The 26,680-nt window shown below is 38.8% G+C and overlaps 1 protein-coding gene across 23 annotated transcripts in view; it reads right to left on the reverse strand.

Annotated features, from left to right (window-relative positions):
• KMT2C (lysine methyltransferase 2C) overlaps positions 1–26,680 on the reverse strand; it is a 186,815-nt gene that overhangs the window by 83,278 nt on the left and 76,857 nt on the right. For all 23 annotated transcript variants that reach the window (XM_046930816.1, XM_046930760.1, XM_046930794.1 and 20 more), the window contains 6 exons: positions 25,814–25,950; positions 24,072–24,181; positions 3,983–4,145; positions 2,283–2,454; positions 1,159–1,273; positions 298–470 (listed from right to left, as the gene is read on the reverse strand). In XM_046930816.1, coding sequence (XP_046786772.1) covers positions 298–470; positions 1,159–1,273; positions 2,283–2,454; positions 3,983–4,145; positions 24,072–24,181; positions 25,814–25,950 — 870 coding nt within the window. The remainder of the gene's footprint in view (positions 1–297; positions 471–1,158; positions 1,274–2,282; positions 2,455–3,982; positions 4,146–24,071; positions 24,182–25,813; positions 25,951–26,680) is intronic.

Genomic DNA, 26,680 nt, shown 5'->3' on the forward strand with positions numbered 1-26,680 from the left:
TGCTCATAAAAGTTAGGATGATCCTTCTTGTCTGTAAAAAGCAGTGTATGTTTCTCTGCACACTTCATTATCTGTTCTTTCTTGGTAACAGCCAATTACGTCTTACTTGCTAAGACTGAAATAAGACTAATTTGTCTGTTGCATTTAGAGTGGGAATATCAAGATGTTATATAAGGTATAACAGCATTGTGCATCACACAAAGTCTGCACCCTTCACAAAACTACATCAGTCTCATCCAGCTCACTATAAGCTTTAGGCATTTTAGTACAATTTAATGAAAACTATATGACTCTTACCTTTTGCACATGTGACAATGCAACATATCTTTCTGGAAGTCTTGCAGGCACAGTTTGTCACAGAAAGGACAAGATAAGTTGTCTTGTTGTTGGTAACAACTGTCACATACCAAACAATTATGGTGCCACTGACAACTTGTTCGTGTTCCACACTCAGCACATACTCTACAGTTCTAAAGATCACAAGAATTTAGTTCATTATGATGTTTCACATTGTGCATTAACTGACATTTTCCTCTTCTGAATTTAATGAAGTTTCTATCTTTAATAACACTAATAAATTAACTCTGATCTGATAACAAATTATGGACACTTTTGCAACTGCAAGAAGAGTTTTCTTGCACTACTGCCTTACCTGAGAAGAATATTTCTTATCTTTGTCTTCCTATAACTACCAGAAATTGACTATGAAATTACATTCATCTTGTGTACAGGGATTTACCTGGTTACTTTGAAACTATTGTTATTATTTGTACTCACTCACAGAGTCACTGACTTTCACCCTGCCCTTCCCAAACCCAAAGGAACTCTGGCCTACAGAAGAACTGCTCTTCTCAAAAGCAAGGAATGGTCAAATATAACCAGTCTCCAAGGATAGATTACATACAATACTTCGAACAGCTTTCAGTTTACATATAGTTTATATTATATCACGAGAGCAGCTGTCATTAAGCAGAGGTTATTCACTCCTCCTGGATCCTTCTCTTTCCCTTTTCCCTCTGGAGCTATATAATTCGGATTCCTTCAGAAATTGCAAGGTACATTACATGGTAACAGCCATCTGCAATACATCTAGTATAACGTGCATAGCAAAATCTGGCTCCCTGTAAAGACAACGAATTCTGAAACCTATCAACTTACTTTACATTTCCAACCATTTGTTGGTACAGAGTCCATAACTGGTTGTAGACAGAATGTATGGTACCCTTTGTCACATGTATCGCACACCAGCATCTTGTTGTCTTCCCCAGAATGTCTAATAACAAAAAGAGTGGTATTTTAAAGACTATTGAGACAAGCAATAAGAAAAGATCTGTTTGATAAAACATCTAAACAGAAAGGTAGATAGCTGAAAGCATGATAATACATGAACATCACTTACAAATGGCTCTATTAGAGCATGAATTAAGTACATGACTCTTACTGCTGACAGCACTGAGCCTGTGCAACCAGACTGCTAGCAATTGGTCCATTTCCATTTATACACGTGTAGGAAGATTTACTGGCTTTTCTGTACTGAAATCAGAGCAAAATCTGAACACATGCTTTATTTCTGAAAAAAAACATGCATTTCTATCCATTTCTCCAATCAGTCTAAATACATTTTCAAAAAAAAAAAAAAAAGATCTTTGACCAGCCAAGCTTCTATGTCAATTCATGTGGATTTTCTTCTACTTTTTCAGTAGAGAATTTGCTAGTAAATACTGGTACAGTTTTAGAGATACATTTTAGAACATGCATAATCATACCTTCATGGCTGGCATTTGCTGTCTAGCTCTGTGTGATTAGGGAAAAATCTTTAAAGTAAGGGAACCTGAATGCAGGCAAACAGTGAGTGTTCTACTTGTTAACAAAGCACTGCCTGATCAGGTCTATGAGGTAGTAACGAAGTGGCCTTTTCCCAGGTTCCAAAATTGTCAAAGGCACTACATTAAACAAATTTTTAATTTGGTAAATTGGAAAAAAATCCTTCTGTGTAAAAGATGATGAAATCACACGCTTTGGTAGCTCTCTAAAACCTGCCACAACGATGAAAACTAGGAGTATAACGTGTAGGAAATGCAGCTCAGTTCTCTTCTTTAGAACACAGATCCCAACACAAGGATTTGACTAGTTAAAATTAATATATCATGACAGATTTATCAGAGCAAATAATTACACTTTTGGAAGAAAAAATAAAGAATGGATAATAAAATAGACGTTTTAATACCGAAGCACATAGATCTAAGAAATTCCTCCCCTCATGCCCTTCAAGTCTTACTTACTTGCAGTTCTGGCACACCTTGCAATCAGGACACTGCCAACCTGCTCGTTTTAAAGGTGTAACTTGTATGTCTAGGCACATCCCATGGTAGTGCTGGCCACAGGTCGTACAAAAAAGTTGATCTAAGAGGTCTCCAGGGCTGTCACACACTGCACAATTTGCTTCTTCTTTTGCTACAAATAAATCATTTTCCCAATTATAATTTAATTTAAAGTTATTAACAATTCTATGAACCCAACGAAGCCAAGAAAATCTTCAGTAGTTCTTATGCTTACAAAATTTGATTATTCTTACAAAATTCAAATTTAATTAATTTACTTAATAACTACTCCTTTCATTTGTTCTTCCAGTATATTCAACCAAACTTCTCAGAACAGAAGTACATTCATTCTAAGCCTTTATAAGTCTTGACAAAAGAAACAGAATTACTCTATTTCCCGTAATGTAAAACAGAGCTTGAGGACCAATTTTTAGGTGGAATGAGTACAAAATAAAACTCCCAGCAGATCTAAAACTATTATTTATCTGAAATGCTTGCAATATTCATGCTCTAATTTGAGCTGGGGCAAGCAGGCATGCCCTGTCCTTCCTGCAAGCACATGGCCTCCACAAATATATCTCATTGACACCTGTCAAATAGCAGTGTAGTGGTTCCACTGCTAAACTCTCCGGCAATTGCAGGTGCATTAAGCACGCTCATCTTCAGCTCAGCTGCTAAAAACAGAGGTGGTTCACCAGGGCTATCTTGTGGAGAGACTGAACGTTCCCTGTTGGAGCACTTCAGGTCACGGTGGCTATGCCTGGCAGACCACGAGTCTCCATCCTGTGCTCCCAACACTCCCTCTGCTGGTCTCAGTTACAAACCAAGAGGGAAACCTGCAACTGAAGGCAGTGTGAGCAGCAGAGGATGAAGAGGTCTGGGTTGAGAACAAGAGACAAAACTACACTTACACTCCCTTCCCCTCTGCTGTTTGAATAAATAAGATCAAAAGGCAAAAAGAAAACTTCAAAAACATTTGAATGAATTATATTTCAGAGTTTGAATGGAACACCACCAAACAAATCTCCCCTTAGAACGAGCACAGAAAAAGCAACAAGAATATGCTCCAATACACCTGTGATCAGCAGAGCCAAGTGCCCTGTCTGCACTGGAGATTCTTTAATCCCATAAAACCTGCGAAGCACAGCATAAGCTGGTTTGCAAACAAGCTTTTAGGATGTACAATAATGGTAATACAAACAGTGTTTTTTTGTTTGTTTTTTTTTTTTTAACATCACCACACAATACATCCTAACAATCTGTTTCAGGAAATATCAGACTGCTTGGAATCTTCACAGCTGCACTTCTATTTCTAAGACATACTCAAATGCATAGTAAGAATACATTTTTGCCATAAACGTGTAGGAAGGCTTTTAAAAATAAAGTAGACTTAATTTATTTACAGAAACCCAACAAGTCTCAAACATATATTACAATCTGAGTCCTGCATGTCACAAACACTCCGATGCAATGTTAACTGCCAGCAGAGTCTATTAATAAAATCACATGCTGAAATTAAGCTTACTCAAGCAAATTCAGGCATCTTACGGGACACCCTACTCTTCTGAAGTAGAATATCAGTTAAGGAAAAGCTACTGTAGCTGAAAGATGGTATTACTAAGTTCAGCTGAGGCTGTGGCATTTCAATAAGGCATACTTACATCTTTCGGGAGCCTGATCAATATGGTCTGGACAAAGGAGGGACAAGTTACTGAAATCCTGAAATGTGCCTGCTCCAGCAGCACAGGGGTAATGGTACATCTGGGTACATTTCTCTTCACAGCATTTGATAGTGGCTCCAAGGTGCTTACAATATGCACATCGCTGAAAAACAAACAATGAACACTCAAAATCTATTTTTTCTTGCATTTTTTTTCAGATCAGTCTGTTTCTCTACAAGGACTAATGCTGGTAGGAAGGAGCGAGCACTGAGGAATCATAGAATGGCTTGGGTTGGAAGAGACCTCAAGGATCATGAAGCTCCAAACCCCCGTGCTGCATGCAGGGCTACCAACCTCCATGTTTAATGCTACACCAGGCTGCCCAGGGCCCCATCCAACCCGGCCTTGAACACCTCCAGGGACGGGGCATCCACAACCTCTCTGGGCAGCCTGTGCCAGCACCTCACCACTCTTGGTAAAGAACTTCTCCCAATATCCAACCTAAGTCTTCCCTCCTTCAACTTAAAACCATTTCCCCTTGTGCCGCTATTATCTACCCTTGTAAAGAGTTGAGTCCCCTCCTGTTTATAGGCTCTCTTTAGGTACTGAAAGGCTGCAATGAGGTCACCTCGCAGCCTTCTCTTCTCCAGGCTGAACGAGCCCAACTCCCTCAGCCTGTCTTTGGAGGGGAGGTGCTCCAGCCCTCTGATCATCTTTGTGGCCCTCCTCTGGACCCTCTCCAACAGCTCCCTGTCTTCCTTGTACTGGGGGCCCCACACCTGGACGCAGTACTCCAGATGGGGCCTCACAAGGCAGAGTAGAGAGGGACAATCACCTCCCTGCTCCTGCTGGCCACCCCTCTCTTCTGATGGAGCCCAGGAAGACCAAACAGTGGCTGGGACAGTGTCTTTCAGTGGCATTCTCAGATCTTTCCAAGTTAGAACGTTCAGCAAAACACACCCTAATGACTCCGATGACAGAGATTCTTCTTATCACAGAAGAAAAATGTTCTTCTACCCGTTAACTGACTTTAGCTATGTTTTCAGTAAAAAAGGCCTAGAGGCTTACAGAGTAATAAAGGCAGACCTGTTAGAGATTGTAACTAAAAAACATATCGCTCTGTGTGCTGTAATGTAGAACTGTAGACATTGTAATCAGGAAGGTGAATTACAATGAAATATTATGTTCTATTGAAAACGTACATGACATCATACAACTATTCCCATGGGGATGATAAGGCATTAAATAACCCAGCACTTTCCTCTCATCTCTTATTTCAATGCTACACAAATATCACCAACAACCTTCAACAAGTCATGAAGAAGCGTGATTATTACTATAGGCCATAGGCACGTCTGTAAAGAAATAACCTCTCATACAGAACTACCCAGTAACAGTCCTGCTTCTCAGTCAAGAGGGAGCAGAGTCCATCAGCCTGCTTATAAAACATCACCCACACCTTTCAGACTCAGTTAATCAGTCCCTTTGCTTTCTTGAATTCATTAGAGTCCCTGAAGCACCGAAACAAGCTTTTGCACTTTTTCACCAAGGCAACAGTATTTGAAGACTAGAGCAGAGTGCTATAAGGTTTGAAGAAAACTTAGGAAAAAGCAGGTCAGTGGCTCACAGGAAGGCATACATAATGTAAAGCACCAGCTGAGCTCAGGGATGCTCATCTTTCATAATAAACCTACATGCCTTAATAACAACACTGGCACGTTTGATTGCTAGCTCAAGCACCTAGTAACATCTCAATCTGAACGTACACCAAAACAAGAAGTTACACACTGCATCTGCCCAAGTCTCAGAATGCAGAAAATATTTATTACCATAATTCTTCTGTGTTTCAAAGTCTAGCATGAAATTAGGCATGAAACAGTACTATTACAAGCCCACAGATATCAAAACCAACCCACATGAAAGCACAAATCACAAAGTTGACTGTGTTAACTGCTAAGCTGACATTCTTGAAACATCACATCTTTAGCAAAACATCTGCATGCAGTACAAATCACAGGCAAGGAAAAGAAAGTACTAGTTTATGTCAGACAAATACAACCGCTGTGTAAAAAGATAAACTGTTTATAAATGAAAGTGGATCACTAAGGATCACTTCTGCCAAGTTCTCCATGCTACACCACTCAGTCTGCAGGCTTGAGAACCGCAACTCTTCTCACCTCTACCCATCTAACACCTGGTACAAGCATAAGAAAGACTTACGTTGTTATTCGAGTAGCCAAAATGCAGAGCAGAGGGCAAAGGACAAGATAAGCAACCGGCTGCATGGAGTTCTTGAAGCAGGTGAAGAAGCTAACAATAGTAATTACGTTCAAGGACTGCCAGCAAAATCAGTGCAATGCAAGAAACTCATTTCAGGAAACCATACAATCACTGAGCTCTTGTTGAAGATGCTGGCCGAGGTAAATCATACAACTCAGCTGGGAAGTCATGAAAATACAACCCAAAGCCTTCAACCTCATGACAAAGAGTCTACATCCCATGGCATTACTTTGTACTTGACGTTTCTGCATCCTATTGAGATGGCCCACATTAAGTCAAGTCCTCATTCTTACACGCAGGCTACAATATTTTCAAAAGTATTATTCAGTGTAGACATTAGAAACTGGAAACCAGGAGGGGCTCGTGTCCCAGAAAAGGTCCCCCAAGAAAGCATTCAACAACATTCAAACAATGAATGATATTTGAAGTCTTCGCTAGATCCCATCATTAATTCCTTAAAAATTTATCTGATGGGAGACAAAATTACGGAGAACTGCAAGTACTCAAACAATCAAATGCACTAAAAACTGGAAATAATGAAGATGGATTAAATAGCAATATTAATAACATTTTAAAATGTCACATCTGTTTCGCGAAACTACCAATCAACAACGGTACATAACAATGTAATATCAGAGCGTGCCTTCTTCCAAATGCTGTACGACTGCATGATGAAATTATTAGAAATGAGCAAAATATAGGATTAATGCAAAGCCTTGAAAAATGTTGATGTTGATTTAAAGAATCATGAAAGATGCTGGAAGATAAATGGAAGCCCAAATTACATTTAATTGAACCCTTCAAACCCATCTGCTAAACTGCACTGGCAATGAAAAGCATTTGGCAGCTAAGTAAAACACACACTTTAAAAACAATGTGGTGTATATCATCTGAAGCAAATAAAAAGCAGAGAATATCAACATTTGCTGAATTTATAAGACATATAAAGCAGTCTGACGAAATAAATGCCCAAAGGGATTTTTTTTGGCAACAGCTGTTGATGAGAAGTTACTTTTCCAGCAGTAGAAGCCAACGTTTTGCTGAAAATAGGCCCCACGCTATGACCCTAGGAGAACAAGCATGCAGCCAGCTCGACTGCTTGTAAAGACAAAAGCAAGCATGTGAACAGCAAAAGTATAATCATTTTTAAAATATAAAAGCTTTGCTAAATAAAACTCAGTAACAAGTACTACTTTACTACTCTATTGCTAAAATATGGTATTAAGATAGTCAGAGATGAAAGGGAGGCATAAATCTCACTTCTGATAAAATACAGCACGTGCCTTCTACGTGCTGAGCCCAGAAAGAGAGGAAAAGCCAGCATGGAGCCTTCCACTTCACTGGTATGAGCACAAAACAGTGCTCTGTCAGAGGAGTGGAAGCTGGATCCAAGCTTTCTAAGGGCTGAAAGCAAGATGGATGCTGTCTGTTCATGGATCAAATAATTTTACAGCTCTGTTCTACTGGGAAAAAAAAAATGTGACGAGGTGTCACAAAGCTAAAGAGACAGTCTGTTATTTATTCAGAGTTTATTGAATAAAATAAACGTCCTTAAAGCAGCATCAGCTGATGATTTCCTATTGAAAATGTCCTTCATTGCTTACCAATCGCTTTCTCCAGTAAAGTCCTAAGGCATTCATCCAAGGCAAGAAAGCTCTCATCCTATCCATACTTCTGCTACCTCCTATTTTCAGTAGCATATTCCAAAATTTTGGAAGAAAAGTTGTCTGTTTTCAGCATAATGGAAGGCTTGATCCATACAGTAGTACGAAGAAATTACGAGGTCATATTTTATCATTTTATTACTTCATAGCATTACTGCCTCGACAAATGGACAAGTAACAACCCCCAGGAGACAGGCACTAAATAAAGGCTAAAATAGGAACTCTGAATAAAAGCTCACTTGCAACTTGATTAGTACAATAAGGTTAAACGTCAGCATTAGGTATTGCAAAATGTTTTTCAGCAAAAAGACAAAAATATTTGCATTCACTATAGAGTCAGTTTTAAAAGGGTAAGCTGACAAAACCTGTGCTAACAAGAAGTGTTTTTAATTATAACTAAAATATATATTGTATTCAAAACTATGCACAAGCCATCTGTTCTTAATGAAACAATGTGAGGTACTACCAGTAAGAACAAACTTCAAACTTGGCTCTCAAAATAGCTGATAGCTAAGGAGAAGTGGACATCAACAATTGTCATTAATTTGACCTCAGCAAAATTCTAGAGTAAGCAGAGATTAATAAGATATGTTTTCTGGTAGCTCCAGTCATCTTCATTGATGACCACGATCCAGCAGTGAAGCTGATATTGCTTAAAGATACTAACGACCATTAGCACCTTCAATGTCAAATGAACCATTTTAAGTACCAGAGGGCACTGAGGAGAACAATGCAATAAATGGTAACAGAAATAACCACAACTTAGCTATTAACACGATTGCTATTAACAAGGAAAGCATGTATTAAAGCATTACTATAATGCTTACTATGCCCTGACATTTTTTAGAAAAATTGTAATTGCAGAAACCAGCAAGTTTTGCTCTATAACTGTGAAAAAGCCACAGACAAGCAGGAATAGCTCCAATCTGGCCAAACCTGACACACACTGAGAGATGAAGAAAAGCAGTTTCTTAATGCACATCCTTGCTTTCTACAAGATTTAGGATAATATAAATGTTTTGAGCGAGTCTAAACTTCCAGTGCTTAACAACCATTCCCTCAATTCTCATCTAATACCACTGTGACAGAGGGGCACGTGAGCTTGTTGTTTATTTAGCATATCAGCAGTGAGAAGATCAGTAACATTTAAAGTAGCTTAAACTGTGATAATTAGGCTTCAGCATCAGCAACTTCAGGATAAACAAGGCAAAAACAGAAATCCTCAGTTTTGGTTAAGACTGCTTTTTGGCAGGCTCAGGAAGCATACTATTGTACCAGCTCCATTTGATTCATGTGTGGAAGGTCTTAAGAAGTACATGTAGGAATTTCCTTTAGCTGGCAGAGCATGGTCTAAGCCACAAACAGTTGGAGGCTTTACAAAAAATAACTGGGGGAAATATTGCTACATACTTGCTGTATAATGGTCTTCTCAAGACATCTGGCACTGGTCATCATCAAAGACAGTGAGCTGAAGGCAACTCTGCCTGATCCAGCACAACTCCTGTCATCCTCGACCACATGCAGGGACAGGAAGTGGCACGTGCAATCTATAGGTTATGTCTTTATCACTACAGCTAAGCTGGCATTATTCTATATGCAGAGCTATTTAACGGGAAGTTACTTAATAGCATCATGGATAATTATCTCCTGATAGAGTTGCATTGTGTTTATGAATGACATAAGGCTTGAGATGAAGACATCTATCTAAATGTTGTGCCTATATAAGAAACCTTTCATTTCCCATTACATTTAACAGAAACACGGTAACTTTATGGAGCACATCTCACTGCAGTTCAGCTGACCAACCAATAGGTGTCTATTTTCAGGCCCCATTGACAATATCCACTCCATCTCCAATGACTGTAACCAGAACATAAGCACAGCTCCCAGGAGGGCATGTCCACACAGAGGTTGAAATTCAGATGTCAGCCTTGAGCTGAAGCTTGCCTGAAACATGCTGACAAAAGCTGTCTATTGCTGAAACTCACAATTCACCTCAAGGCTTTTGTCAGCATGGCAATAAGCAATGGGCCATCCAAATTAATAGATATTTTTAATTTAAACAAATAATAAAAAGAGTTTTCTCTTGACAAGAATGGAAAACAAGATGCAGAAAAAGGCCACATAAATCTGCTCTTTGGAAAAATACATATACAGGTACTTCATGTGCTTGTTGTAATACAAGCATCATAAAAAATGACACTGAAAAAATTAATTCTTTCTTTTTACTAATATTTAAATGGTCTACATAGCTAAGCATTGAAAAACAACAAAAAATGTAATAGCAAAAAGACAATAACATCCATCTTTGGAAAGAATCAGGCGCTCACTGTTCTGCATGCGATCACACAGCTAAGGTCCGCATAATCAGGCATGTACACAAAGGACATTAATTGTGTGCAGACAACCTGTCTGCTGGCATATCCTAACTCCGTGTATCTGATTTGGGAGTCTTAATAACATGTTCTTTTAAGAAAGATTTTGTAGATATATTAACTCGGCTTAACATTTACTGTCAGCAAATCCACTACATATACACTCAATGATCCACCTAATTTACAAGGTAATAGTGGGGATATGGCAACAAGGAACTCTGGATTATGCTCACACACAAAAAAAAGCAAGAATTTCCTGCTTTTAATACCTCCCTCATTAGTGAGCACCTCCTTAGTATTCCTTCCCCACTGACTGCAATCAGTACCTTACTGTTCATAACTCCTATTTCCTTGGCTGTTTCTAAATTGCACTCTCCAAATGGCACAGAGTCATTGTAAACAAAATCCTACATCTTCAGTTCACTAATTTTTGCAAATTGAGCTCAAATAAAGCAATTAGATGGCATACTTTGAAAATACCAGCTTGAAACATTAATATAATTTCTTTTCTAATAAAAGCTTCGCATGTCTCATCTGGCCTGAGCTTTTAGGTTGGTTTTTCTGTTTGTTTTTTTTCCAATTTGACTAAATGAGTCAATTGCACATATTCCTCCCATCCTTCATCCCCAGACGTGGTGACCCTTTGGTTATTTTTATATATATAATTCACTATATATAAATATATATATTTAATTCAGTATATATTAAAAATATAATATATATATATTTAATTCATTATATATAAGTGTGTGTGTATATATATATTTATTATTATTATTATTATTTATTTTTTTAATTCATTAGCTACCAAAAAAACCCACACAAATAAGCAACTTGCTTTTCTCATCACTCACCCCTATGACATCACCAACATTGCTTGGGCAAGCATTTTGAAGCACGGATTTAAAATACCTTAAGCCACAGGCCAAGCATTTTGCAGGTAATTCAGCTGCTGTTCTGGGGATCCAGGAGGTGGGGACAAGAAGAGGCTGCTTGTTTCGTTTTGCAGCACGCTGCCTCAGTAGCTTGCAAAGAAAAAAGCTGCCAAATTTTGTAATGAATTCCACAGAACATTAGGTCTGATGCTTAGCAGAAGCCATAACTGTTAAGCAAATGATATCCTTTTGATGAATGCCCTTATTTGAAAACAACGTTGATTCTTCTAACCCTTTAGCAGTGTCCCAAAACAGATGTGCACAACTGCAAATTCTGTTTGCTTTCAGGTTTACGAAGTGTGATGACATTTTTACAATCACGCATGAGTCCTTTTACCCAGGAGTGAAATAAAACACAATAATTCTTCACCATCTGTTTGTTAATTTTGCATTCATTTAACTTTGCATTTTAAACTAATAATCATTTTCTTATAATATAGTTTGTTCCATTGGTAGAAATTACAGCTGTTCAATTAAAAAAGGAATGGTTTGTAACACTACACAGTTTTTCTCTAAATGCTTCCATTGCTCTTAATTATAGAGATATTAGTGCCATCAAATGGAAAAAACTGCCAAGAAATAGTGTTATGTTTTATACATCACAGATTCCCTTAGTAAATGTACATATTTACTTCTGTTTCAGTACCAATTCCCACCTGGTCTCTTCTACATTAAAATCCTTCTCCCCACTACAAGGCTCGGCGCAGCTTTTATTGCTGCTGTGCATGACAGGCTTCTTACACTCCTGAAGGAATAAGGCACAAACAATTAGATGATGTCTCCATTCCATTTGTAGCAAATAGTTACATGAAGCACAGTCCTATATCTTCATAATGCTTTCCCTTAATCTCCAGTGACAGGCCACAGAGTTTTTGATGTTTTTATTCTTATCTGGTTACAGCTGAACTAGGACTAAAACAACACCATAAAAGCTTTTTCTCACGTTTACTGTAAAATGGGGGAAATTCCATTCCTTTATCAAAATAAAACCACATTGAAACGACATGAATAATACATCAGAACCAGTGAAGGGAGATAACTTGGATCAACAAAAGACATGGGTCTGGAGAAAGAACGGGAGCCCATCTGAGATCCCAAGCCTCATGATTTGGGGTTCTGCTTTCCCTGTTGCTGGGCACAGCCTACACTGCCAGTTCACATCAGTTACACTTCAGCCCCTGAACACGGCAGAAATTCTCTTGTGGTGTGGTTCCTAGGCTTAGCAATGATCACCATCTACAAATATGCTCTTCAAGAGACACTGCCTGCTTAGCATGAGTGTTCCATTAATATCACAGTGACTGTTCAGATGGCTAAAAGCATACCGATTCAATCACTGTTTTCTAAAACCAATTTTATTTGATGGCATGGAAATCTCAGCATCAGACGACCGCTCTCATTCTGCACAGAGCTACAACAACACTCCCCCAGTGCTAGGCTGAGCAGCTCACTGAAAACACCCATACGGCAACGAAGAGCTCATCACTCCACAGATTTACTTCCATTAACGAAGTTCAGGGACAGCTGACGAACAGCAAATCGGTGCACAACAAGACTAAAGAAATGAACACGCAGCAAGTCCATCACGCTCGCATGAAATTAAGAGTGGGAGTCCAACCACGTGGTGATGCTCAGCTTCTGGTCTTACCAGAGCCTTAACTACTCTGACCTTTCGGTTTCTCAGATGAGTGAGCACTGCTGCCAGGTCCGACCTTTACTGGCGGATTGATCCATCACAGTATTTTAAGTCTGACAGAAAGCAAACATTCAGGAGGTGCCTGAGGCGCATTGGGAAGTGATGGATGCACAGCTCTAACAGTCTTCCCAGCAATTCATCATCTACTTCAAGTTATATTAAAAAAGACCTCACCTAGTATGACATTTGGAAAACCTGAAACTCTTCCCCATTCCATGTAGCAAATCCGTTTACACTGTAGAAAATGACTGTTTTCCTTTTAAAGCTCAGAGAAACGACTGCAACTTAACTGTCTTTTTGTCTCCTTTCTTTACAAGTCTCCATTCACTTTTAAAGGTTGATGATTTGTCAACACAGCTCCCTGGAAATACCATACAGATAACAGCTAATATTGCCATAACAACCTGCAGTCACTGAAAGGAAGAAAATCAACAAAGCAGCACGTGTGTGGATATCTGACAGCAGTGTATGTAGATCCAGAATCACTATTTACTCTGCAGAGTCTGCCACTGCCCACTTCTCTGGGAGGCAATTTCATACAGAAACTGAATTTTTGAATGGAAGAAAACAATATTTTACCAATTAAAAATTGAAACGGAGAAGGCTGTATGTGTAATAAAGAACTGCCCAGACTGCAGATTGAATGCATGTATCCACATTGTACATGAAATGAGGCCATGTTGCAGCAGTCTATTTAAGGTGTAGTTGTTTTACCAATGTTAGATGCTCTAGGAAGCAAATCTTCATTTATTTCACAACAGCTATTTTTCCCCCAGTGTGCTGAAGGGAAACACGGTATCTTAAAGGGAATACACGAACATCACTGAAGTAAAAACACACTGCAAAAACACATCTTATGAGAAGCACTCATTTGAATTTCATCAGTTCTTCCAATCAATACTATTGAATAGGATTATTAATATTAATTGTGACTGATGTATGGGTCAGCTACAAGTTCATCAGTGGCAGCTGACATACTATCACCTGCCTGCTTTTTATTCCCAGCTAAGATCTGTGAAATGGACAATTACAGAGATGAAAATGAACAGTACCAAGTCGTTCACTTAGAGAGATGGCTATCTCTGAGCTAAGATCATTAGGAAAAAAAGAGCTTCACTGCAAGCAATGGCTGCACTTATCACCAAGCGTTGCAGACTTGCACATGAAGGGCAGTTGGTCCACGTTTGGGAACATCATAATTCATAACACGTCCCTCACGCATGACTTTTTCCGTGTTATTAAAGTGAAACAACAACAACAAAAAACAACACTCAAGGACACCTGCATTAATGGGACTGCCTTGTACCGATGCCCGTAACGTATACGCTCAATCTGCAACTCTGGGACATAACTTACACTAATGGAAGTCAATAACAAAATCTTCAGGGGATTCAAAACTATTTTTTGCTAATGCTTTGGTTTCACAAGCTGCTGAGGACACCAATCTCAGCAGCAGTTTTTAAGCTACTGCTTAAAAAGCAAAGTGAAGCCAACAGAGTAGGATGTGTGCTCCTGAGTTTCAAATTAAAATATGCTTATGTGATTTTTTTGAGGATAGGTGGGAGCCCTAAATGAAGATCCATAGCACAAAATAATCTACAATTAGCAGGAAAAAAAGCCATTACTAAGACTCTTTTGATTGGAATAACCAAATACACTTTAGAACTCTAACTTCAGTACCGAGTTTGAACTTTAAGAGTTCTCGTTACAAAAAACAATGTGACCAATGTCCATGACAAAAAAAATTAAGATATATAATTGAATAATATATTATTTATAAGGGAAATAGCTACAAAACCAGGATTAGATTCAGTTGTCTAACAGTGCCCAAAAGCATTGCTACACCTCAGCAATGTACCTACTTGTACCATCGGGGTGTTTTTCCTTTCATTCAATGCTGTCTTTCAAAGAGTAAACTACTGAAGGCAGAAGAGATGCTTTATTCCTGTAACACTCACAGCATCATGAGGACACACTCTTGACTGAAACAAACCAACACTAACTACAAAGGATCTATCAACATTTTTTTTTTTTAACCATCATACAAGTACAAAATTAGACAAACACTATAAAAGATATCCCCCATTCATTATGGAAGTGACTGAATATAAAGTATTTAAATAAACAGCAGCCACAAGGAAGATGGGAGTAAGGCAGGAAAATGAGGTTTGTATTCAACTATCTACAAAAGGTAGGAATTGGTTGGTACTGCTACATTGTCTTATTTAAGTTTCGATAGGCATATTTGCTATGAGATGTGTAAGGTTTTCTGCTTTTATGTATATATATATATATATACACACACACACACACACACCTGCTGAAAATATTAATGGGGTAAATAGATTAAATATTTAATACATTTATTATTATTTCCCTGTGTCAAATCTAAAATTTCAGGGCAAATTATTATTGTTGTCATTCTTTTTCTTGTGTAGATTTCAAGGGACTGTACTGCTACTGAGTGCAGAAAGGCAGAATGGAGAGCAGCAGCACCCACTTCTCCACGTCTTACAGTTAAGCACCACCATGGGTTGTTCCACACAACACACAGAGGCACTCTGTGAGGAAGAGCCCAACCTCAACTGAAGAGGATGATCCGCCTTTAGTGGACTTTCTTTACTCTTCAGAGATCAGGTTCTGTCCTTTTTTAACACACGATACGTAAGGCCCCAAAATAACTTGGTAGAGATAGAAACTCCTGAAATCAAATGCCCAGCAAGAGTGCTGCCTCAACGCAAACTCCAGTGTCATCGCCCTGGTGCTTGGAGCAACATTTAAGAAAGGCACCAAGATGAGAAGAGGAGGAGAAGGTGCAGACTTTCTTTGGGTATATTATGGAAGAAGTGTTTTCTACTCAAGTCATGTAAAAAGGAAGAAAAGGCCTTTGTGAAACACACTTCACCAGTTTGGAACTCACACTAAACAATTTTATTTCAGAGCCTTCAGTAAATTATTTCAGTGAATGTTACTGAATAAAGGAAACCTGCACTGGAAATTCCTTCAGGAACATAAGCCCTTTCATGTTTCTCAACCAGACTTTTGGCTTTCATTTCTGTGCTACTGCTGCTTCTCTCCCGGTGCCCCCAGCCCATTTTCCTGCTTCCTACGTTCCACAGACCGCCCCTCGCATCTGCAGTACCTAATTCTGTTCAATATCAAAACCCCCCTGGAAATTTCTGTGTGGTCATCATCTCACTCCCCTGATACAAGGACCCACACATTCAAAATCCAGGGTTCAAGAGAGGTGCATATTTCTAAGGATTCATCTTGAAAACCTCACACAGTGAAGACTGTAAGGCTGACCCTGCTATCCAGGCGCTACATCAGGACCAACACCAGCACTCCACAGGGAGAACAAAGGAATATGTGAGGTGGCAAAATAAAACACTTCCTTCAGATGAAGTCATATAAACTGTCTTCAGGAGGCTCGTGCACACTGAGGAATAACACACTGCTTTCCCTCCCTGCTGGCTCCTACGTTCCAGAAGTGCAATTACTGGAAGAGACAGATTTGCACAGACCCACCTCTCCAAAGTGACACTGTGCCTTGTTCAAACCTGGAGAACCACAAGGGGAACCAGACAATGAAGTCACAGGAATTGCATTAATGCACTGAAAAAAAGCAACTGTTTATGGAAAGGTCTCTCTTATTATAAATAAAGTTTATTAGATAAACTAAAATGCATTTTCCTTTGCAAAGGTGGCAGGAGTGAAGCTTTAGTATGTAGCTGGTCTGCACCAAAGAACGAGACGCACTTCCACTACCATCAGTGAGTTATAACATGCACTGCCCATATTGATAAACCCACTATTTTTTTTCCATATATTTGGAAGCAAAAAGGTAGGGATGAAAACACAGCTGTTACTTCACATAAGGCACACAACAAAGAGAATCAACAGAAAAACCAAAAAAAAAAAAAAAAAAAAAAAAAAAACAACCACCAAACACGCAGCCAAAATCCAAATCTAAACACGCATCTTTTCCACTGCTTCATCGCAGGAATCAAATACTCCTCCAAACCTTGGCTCATGAATTAATGCCTTCCCTTCTTTTGTCAACAAAATTGAGTCATTAAAGACTAGATAAAAATTAGCCATAACTACATTAGTCTCACATTATCACGTGCCTCTTTTTCTCACCAACAGGACCAAATTATAATGACAACAAGCTATAAGCTAGCAACTACTAGGAAGACTGAAAAGTGACATCAACGTGCTTGTTATGAACCCAACCACCCAGCCAGGCCTGAAAGTTCCAAACATTCATCAACATACACCGAGTGTACAGTGCTTAGCTATTAAAACATTCACAAGTGAGCAACAATTACATCAAAAACACAAGGAAAATAAATGAAGTTTTCTGCCTCTGTAAATGGAAAAGTGAAAATGAAAATCTATTTCAGAGTCCATCTTTCACCAAAGTTGCCCGGACTTTGTATTACCCCATTTCTTCCCCATTCTGCTGCCTCTCACTCTGTAACCACACCACTGGGACGGACCATTTTACATCACAGAAATCCCTTCCAACTTCTAAATACATTGCTCAGGACCGATGCTGAAGCATGGAGTCTCATTACATTCTGGGGTAGCCATACCAAACATGCTTAAATAATTACAAAGACAAATTAAAAGCATAGAAGAGTTCTTGATTCATGTTACTCAGCTTCAACTATTCCTAGATTTTCTATAGTACTGGCAGGGTTATAGAAAAATGTAGTTTATTTTGTACCGGGAAATGTGGTTTAGAAGACAACTGAGGAAACTGACAGCTATCTTCTGAAAGCTGAGCCCTAGAGTTTGTAGATTTAAAAGGAATGTGTTCTGATAGGAAGCAAAATCCTTCACCTGTGAGAACGACACACTTTTCTCCTCTGTTACACTGCATCAGAAAAAAATGGGATGCACAGAATCCCACTGGGTAACTTAAGAACAATAATAAAAATCTGGCAAAAGTGACTGCAGGGACAAAAACAACTGCTAGGCAAAAAGCTGGCTTTCTTTCTGTATCAAATATATTAAATTATACTTTTTTGCTTGATTCCTAGAACCAGATCATAGAAGAAAACAGGAGAGGGTGATTTTTTCAATGATCTAGTAATTCTAAATGTCAGCCTTCTTCCTTCTTGTCTGCTTGTTCTCACTTCTTCCCCACACCCTGCTCCTCTATTTTCATGTATGCTTTGCAAAGCAGCTGCTACAGGACAGTGCCATTCGATAAACAACAGCCTGTCACGGCACAGCTTATTTTAATTCCAAGGGAGGAATACTGAAATCATTGCTCATGAGGCAGTATTAATAAGAACTAAGTTTTAAAATCTTGCTGAAGAGGAAAATATCTGTTCTCAGCTGCAGGATCTGCAAAAGACTGAACACATACTGGTTCCCACAGCAGCTCCTAAACCTCAATAGATTTGCCAAAGCCACGCTGGCATCATTTATGGTATACAAGTATATTCCAGAAGAATTACGCATAGTAAAACAAAAACAACTATGATCATTTTAAGATGCCATGGCTGCTTTGCGGAGCTTGGAAAATACAGTTATAAGTGCAGTGGCATAGCATTCCTGGTGGCATTTAACAAGCTGTGAGAACTGCCTGATTCACGTTCTCCAAGACACAGCTGATCTGACTTTAGGTGACCAAAATGCAAACTGTTCTGGAACAGATTAGGTCACAGACGACAATGTACGTTATTAAAACATGAGGTACCAAAGTTGTACCTGTAGCCACTATGTCTTGCCTTGAAGTACAAGATTTGCCCTCAATGGTAGCAAAATGCTTACAAATTTCTAGAGGAATTCCCGAGGCTAAGGGGTGAGGTTATATTCCAATTATGGGCAAACACAATTCAAACAAATGAACAACAAACCAATCGAAACCTGTGTGTTTTAAATGATTCAACTTTCTCAATTTTTTTTCTTCCTTACACTTCAGTTTCATAAGAATCATGCTAGAACTGAGTCTTAAGCAAAGAACTAAAAAAAAACTGTAGATGGAAAGGATTATAAGAAAAAAAATCAACTGAGAACTTAATGCATCAGCCTTGTTACATTACTCCAAGTTGGAAGCATCCACAAACAACCTCCTGCCTCTGGTAGCAGAAATCAAGGGAAACTGCTTTAAATAAAAGTAAAGACTGTGTTACCATGAGAAAAGGGCTTACAGGAGAGAAGAATGTCAAGACAGCAGAGTGTTTTCCAGTTTGGAACAAGGTAAGACGCTATTGATTAGCTCGCCTCGATGCAAAGCAACAAGTCCTCCAGTTCTCAGCAGTGATAACGTGCCAAACAGCCTTCAGGAACTCAGCAGGAGCTGAAAACAGCTGCCTCGTACAGAGAGGAGATACTGCCCTGATTAACAAAAGGAAAACCGATGGGTGGGAGAAGACGAGAGCAATTTCTCAGCTGTCTGGTTGTGAGAGCCTCAGTCCTGAAAAAACACTTGGCTGTTGCTGGAAAGCTCTCAAGTGGATAAATACGCAAGGAGCTATACAGAATCTGAGTTAAGAGAAACCTTACAAAATGCAAACGGAATAATACTGTATTTTACGATGACTCCTTACTCATGCCTATAAGCAGATAGGAACCTGCTCAGTTTCCACCAATATTGTTTTCTTTGACTCTGCTATCCTTGGTAAGCTCTCCCAGACTTGCGAACTCTTCTCTACATCTTATCAGAAGAGAGAACTGGCTGGGAAAGTTGACATTACATTGCTTTCTTGTCAACAGAAGCTATCCAAACATTATCTACTGAGTCCTCCTTAAATTCACTCCTTTAATTGGGCTACTTGCATATTTAAAGATAAAACAAACAAAAAACCTACCTTATTACATTCTGATTTGCACAACTTCCTTAAACCATTACCACAAATCACTTTTCCTTCCTAGGCAAGCCATGTAACCCCTATTGCTAAAATCTGCCCGGCCCACCAGGGTCCTTCAAGGCAATTTACTGTAATTTTGGTGTATACTGTTGTAGTTTAGAGTGCAGGATGCTCAAGACAGGAGCAGAGAGCTTTCAGCAATTAAGGGATAATGCAGAGATGTGGGACTTTGCAGCATAAAGAAGAGTTATGCCTAGACAACGTAAGGTGGACGAGTAGTAAACTTTATTTTTCCTCAGCAGACTGTAAAGCAACAGCCACCTACTCAATATGTGTAAAATGAACAAGGAAATTATAAAGTGGTATTTAAAGAGACCTGAAAATACTTCAGAAACCACTCTCACTAAGAGCTGAGCAGACGTAAGCCCTAAGGGCCTCCATTTTAAACGGCAGTGCCAGTAAGCTCATCCTGTATCATTCATCCAAGCATCAAAAGCCAGAGTCATTAAGAAAATATAACACTGGAGCCAGAAATACAAAGAAAAGCAGAACTCTGTTTATCCGCATCTACTCTTGTTTGGTGTCTGTATTTTTTAGCAAATCCTCTGATTTCTGTTCAGTCATTTTCCTTTGCTTTATTTCACATCTCCATTTTAGTATCATATCTCTAAGAAAAAACAACTTTCCATAACATTGGCAATATGACAACTTCTTTACTATGGAATATATATTCTTTTTAATGTACTGAGAAGAGCACTTATAAACTATAAGCAATGAAGTTAAGTTTTGGATCAAGCAAGTCACAGGAAGTTTTCTCCTCTATGTTCTCAATCTTTTCTTTCAAAACTTGAAACAAAATGACTCCAGAGCCCCATGAAAGCATATCAGAACAGTGGGGGAAGGAGCTGTCATGTCTACCTGTTCAGACTCTTCACTCAAACACTATTCAAGCTCCAGAGCTAAAGATCTGAACTCTTACAAAGGATCTTGAATGAAGGTCTGACAGCTATGCTCGCCACCTGCATCACCAGCTCTTCCTTAGGGCTTTGTTAGTTTGAAAAGTGGTTCTGAGAAAACAAACACTTCAGTTGCTGGTAAGCAAGGTAAGCAATGAGATTAAATCAATCAACTTAGCATCCATAAGGGCTACAGCAACATGGAAGGAACAACAAAGAACCCACCTATGTCTTGATGCAAAGACATGCAAGACATTGGTCAGATGCCTGAGTAAATAAACTGCCAGGCCTTCAAAATGAGTGAATGAAGAGAACCAACCGAAGAAAGAAAGCAACACGAAGCAGGCCATTTTGTGAAATGCACATGACCACTGAAATCTCTGCTGTACTGTTTTTAAAGCCTTTGGAAAACAAAGGCCAACAGGAGAACCCAAAATGAATTAACATAATTCCTTGACCTATTCCAGAGTATGTATGTCCCCACAGGAGCTTTATTAATGCAATCACAAGTTCAGTGAAGCCAAATGGACATCTCAACTGGTAAACAGAGTAATAAGAAACACTGTCATATCCAGTTAGAACAGATTTGCCAACAATAGACATCCTAACAAATGAGAAACATCACTGTAACACACAACTGAAAGACACCCTCAAAGGTAAGAAAAGCAACAAACTGCTTTCCACAACATGCATTACGTAAACCCAAAGACTTCACTATCAAGAAAAAGGTTACTACATGTCAAAAATTAATCTCTATGTGAAGATAAGGAAAAGAAAAAGTACTTTCCAAGCTAAAGAAAGATGTCAATGCTACAAACCACATCAGAAACCCATGGGATGCCAGAGGGACTTCCAAGAAGACAGAAATCCCCAAACAACAACAACATGAAAAGCAAATTTGGTGGCAAGTAGGGGAAATAACATACAGCCTGTTTTTATTTAAATTATTCTTCTGAAAGCCCTGAGCTCATACTTGCATCTGCGCTGCCAACAGTGCTCAGAACATTCAAGCAGATACTTTGCTCTTAAAATGCAGTAACATCACACTAGAAAGAAGCCCAAAATGTTAGCAAATGCAAAATGCAAGCAGCTGTAAATGCTAAAAAGTACACTAAATGAATTGCTATACCTCTCATTCAATACCTTTGGAAAAGCCTTGCACAAAGAAAAGATGTTCTCTTAAACTATTTTTTTCTCTTGCAGCAGAATCTGATGAGCTGCTTCTACTTCTTTGTGCCTTCTTTAGCTGAGTGACAAGTTTTGAAGCACTGGGGACAGTGAAAAATGACGACCAAGTGCTACAGTCACAACAAAGCAGTTGCATACAACTCTATGCAGCCCCCACGGTGCTGCTCCACACTCAGGAACAGAGAACTATAGAGTTTGTAGCTTATTTCTTAAAAAAATAGAAGCAAAACCTTCCCTGGAGACAGTGGGATGAAGATGACCCATTCAGTCCAGCTGCTGCTCTACAATCAATCTCCCTTGCGCTCTCACTCTTGCTCTCCCCCTGGGGACCTCATAAGAAGGACAGAACAGAATGACCAAAACAACAGCTTCCTTTGTTGGCTGACTGTTGTGTTGAAGGGAAAAAAGCTTCTCAACATATTCAGCAAGGACTGAATAGAAAAGGAAATACGTAGAAGGTCACTTGCTTCAAAAACTCTCTCATCTCTACGCAGTGTCCTGAAAACATTTGCAACAGACTAACTTAAAAAAATGACTTGCAGAATTTGAGAAGATGAGTAGAGAAGCTACACAATGGCTCATGGAAAGACAAGACTGAAACAGAAATTGTATCACACCAGAGAGATGTGGAACTCCTCAAAAATACTTCAATATTTGCATTATAAACACCTACATCCAACTGAAAGTGTGCTAATGGCATCAGGCTGAGGTACCACCGACAGCAGGGAGGAGCAAAGTACCATACAGAAAGAAGCAGAACTGAAATAATGCAATCAGGATGAAATTCAACAGAGCAAAATAGAAGCTTTAACACTATGAGGAGTCTGTCATAAACCAGATTATTATTTGGAAAAAGACCGTGGATGGTAATGAGAGGATACAAAATGACTACAAACCACCACCATAACTACTTAAGAAAGAGGGGTACCCAAAACCTATAGCGAGATATAAAAACGATAGATGGATGGATAGATAGGAACCTAACCTTGTTCTTTCCATTCTTTTTATACATGCACACACATGAATGTTTTAACATCTTCAAACTCGTTTAGAGCTCAATTCTGCCAGGTTCATTCATTCTGAGTTGTCTTCTACATTGAAAGCAGAAGCACAGAAATCAATTATATTATTCAGAGTAAAGCATTTATTCAATATGAGTGCATGTAAAAGCAGATGGCACAAGGAAAACTGTATTATACAGCTCATATTGAAAGACTGATTTAAAGCAGCTTTTTACTCCACACAATGGAGAGCATTTACTGGCATCTTCCACATTGTTTTGTTATTTTAATATAATGCAACAAGAACTTTAAGAAGCAATTAAAAAATAAGCCCAAGAATGATCACTGGGAAGACAGAAAAATTATGCAGATTTGCTGATAGCACAACTGATTAATACAGAAGATAAAATTATTCAAATAATTCACTAAACATGACTGAGAAAAATACAGCCACAAATGGGAAAAACAATGTGAAATAGGTCTCCCCATCACTCCAACAGAATGCCAAAAGGAGACCATTCCTCTCAAAGGTGTCTGCTTTTTCAGAAGTCCCTGCCATTTCAAAGTGAAACCTGAAGTATCTACCTGGGTTGCTCCAAAAATAATACCTCCTATTACTTTCAGAGCAACATCTTTCTATCAGTGTTTACAATAATAACACCGGCTTGGTGGTAACACTCGTTTTTCTGTATCAACCTTCTTGATTTTTGTATTATATTTCTGTATTTTTGTATTATAATTTTGTATTATACATTTGTGTTATACATTTCTGTATTATGTTTGAGTCATAACGTTTCAGAATATAAACCAGCAAACAAAAACTTTCCTCCACTGGGCAGGGCATTTGCTAATTTGAACTCAGCTTTTCTTTTGTCTGTATACTGATCAGCTGTGTACATTCTACATTCAACTTACCCTAGAAGAGGACTTGCAGTCACAATTAATGGAATTGCATGGAATCTATCATTAAGCCTCTTCAATAAATAGAAAGAGTAGGTTTTATCATGAAGACTGGTACAAACAGTGCTACTATGAACATAAGCTCAGAGATCTGTATGTGCATATTGTTGGCAATACCTTGTGTGGCATTTGCTTCCTGCTTGTTTTTCAGCCCCACCCCACCACCTATTTCCTTACTGCTTCAAGCACTCTCATCATTTTACTCACTTCTGTGCTCCCTGAGACAACAGCTTTGTCCACGTTCACCGATAGCTGCTCTTCAGTCTGGCAGACTCCCAATGACCACTCTGCACAGCGTTGATGAGCCCAGCAATGACCTAATGCATTGGGAGAGAGCAGCTTCAGTTTTACAACTCTATAAAGCATTTCCTGTTAGCACAAAACTTAGTTCTAATAGTACACACTTGCCTGACAAATAGTCTCTTCTCCTGCTCTTGTTGCACTATTTAGTGCCCTTATTACCATACATTAAATATTCCACAGTTACTATCAGATACTAAACATACTGCAACCTTTTGACACATAATGAGTCTTTCACTTCATCACGGTACATCCCGTGCATCTGTTTCTAGTTTTCAGATGCCTGACCATAGAATCATAATGGGGTATATACACAATGTCTGTGCACGAGACACAGCAGTATATCAGATCCTGGGTTTTACTGCAGATAACATTTATCTACATATATACTATTAACTTACATTTCCCAATGACTGCATGCAGATCTGTACGTTTATGCAAAATGCTCAAATGATGCTTCAGAATTCTACATTAAACTTTTTAAAGTCCAAAACGCACCACAGCACAGAGAACTGTGCTGGTGCAACAAATGCATTAAACAGATATAAGCACAAATGTTTTATTGATACTCAGTATCTGCACAAGGAGAACGTGCAGCATTCAATGGGTATACTTTAAAAGACGTTTCTAATCCAGTCCTGAGAAAAACAGCTGCAAATAAAGAACACTTTTGAAGGAACACTGAGACAGCTTTTTACTATGTTTGAAGCAATGCTTTCCATTGGCTGCTGAAATTAGGTATTGCTGTTGGCCAGCTTAATCCTTCAGCCACAAAAACAAAACAAAACAAACTCCCCAAGAAGTTCTGTAAGGGCCTGGGAAGATTCATGTACAAATAATAAGGACAACTTAAAACAATTTAGATTGATCACCCTCCCCACCCCACACACTACAGTATAACTGTTTAAAACAAAACCTTATTTTTTTCTAATTAGACTTCAAAATCAGTTTCCACACTCATGAAAGAATGACATTTGTATTACTTGCACTGGGTTAAGAAGAAACATATTTGCATTTTTGAGGTAAAATATGTGAATGGACTCCTGGCATCAAAGCATGAGGACATAAATGCTTTCCAAAAAAGTAATTCATAACTGACTAAAAAGAGAAGCTCCATTAAAATGAAAGAACAGATGACAAAGCATAGTTTTTTTTGACAGAAAATCTGCAGATAATGGAAACGTGAGTGTGCTCTACATCTGTTGTTCTTCCAATATCTCCTCATTTAAATCTTTCCTTCCTTTACTTTAGATTACCTAACCTCATGCTGCTATTGTGGGGGTTAAGCTATAGAATTCCGACTTTAAGAATTATATTAAGCTGTGTCTCACTTCTTTTTTTCCTCCCCAAAATACAATCAGGATGCTGAAGACATTACTACTTGAACAACTGAAAAGACCTTCAAGATCATCAAGTCTGACAATCAACCTGACCAACCAAGTCCCATTGCTAGGACTGTCTGTCTGGTACATGAACTGCACAGAAACACCACGTAACACTGGCAAAAGTCAGGAAAGCAAAATTAAATACCTGACAAACGCTAGAGCACAAAAAAATCAGCTGAAAAAGCTGAAAAACTTCATTCATTGTCAACATAGCTACTGTACCCACACTGATGGATAAGAAACAAGGTGAGAAATGTATCTTACCTGTTGGCTCAAATAAGGCTTGAACATCAATGTCATCTGGTAAGCCAACTAAACTGAGTTCATCCCAGAATTTGACAACCTGATCGTCAGAAGCAGTTTGGGTGCTGACACTCGTACATGATGTACTCAATCGAGATCTGTATCAGGGAGCAGAAGAGGAAAAAAGAACTTAGAAGTGACCAGAGTGATCTTAGTTCAATTAGCCAGGTACTTGTAAGTGATCCAAAATTCAGCAAAAATTATTTTATTTTCAAGCATAATGAAATATAATCAACATCACCAAACATCTGACTTCCTCATACGTAACCCAACATTTTGAGGGTTAACCAAGTCTTCGGTTACAGCTACTTTTCAATAGCCAAAGAAAGTATTTGACGACTTTCCCCTTCCTGGAGGTCGTTCTCCTCCCATTGTTCAGGGTGCAAAAAATGCAGTCCTGTTTAATATTAAGACTTGCCCAACCTCAGGGATGGAGAATTATGTAACAGCCTGTGCTACCCTGGGGAAGAAGAAATGTAAAAGGAAAAAAAGAAAGTGGTGAAGGTGGAAAGGAGCAGCAGCAGCTCTCACATGGCCCTCTCTTAGCAATCCCAACAGCTGGTCCTTGGCAGAGCATTGACAGCACCTTTGCACACTGCCACAGCCTGGGTACATCACAGCAACCGTGCAGGGAGGTGAGCAAAGCAAAGAAAAAAAAAGTGAAAATGCTGCTGGAAATAAACACACTTATCCAATGCAACCAAGACAGTCTGAACAAAATGGGGGAAGGATAGAGGAATGAATGCGAGGGAATTCAGAAATGTAGTGACTACTACATGCAGATTACTGTACTGTGCTGATGTGGAAGGAGCTAGCTCAAAACCTTAC

The sequence above is a fragment of the Gallus gallus genome, chromosome 2, assembly GCF_016699485.2.
Source record: "Gallus gallus isolate bGalGal1 chromosome 2, bGalGal1.mat.broiler.GRCg7b, whole genome shotgun sequence".
In the NCBI taxonomy this organism is placed as follows: domain Eukaryota; kingdom Metazoa; phylum Chordata; class Aves; order Galliformes; family Phasianidae; genus Gallus; species Gallus gallus.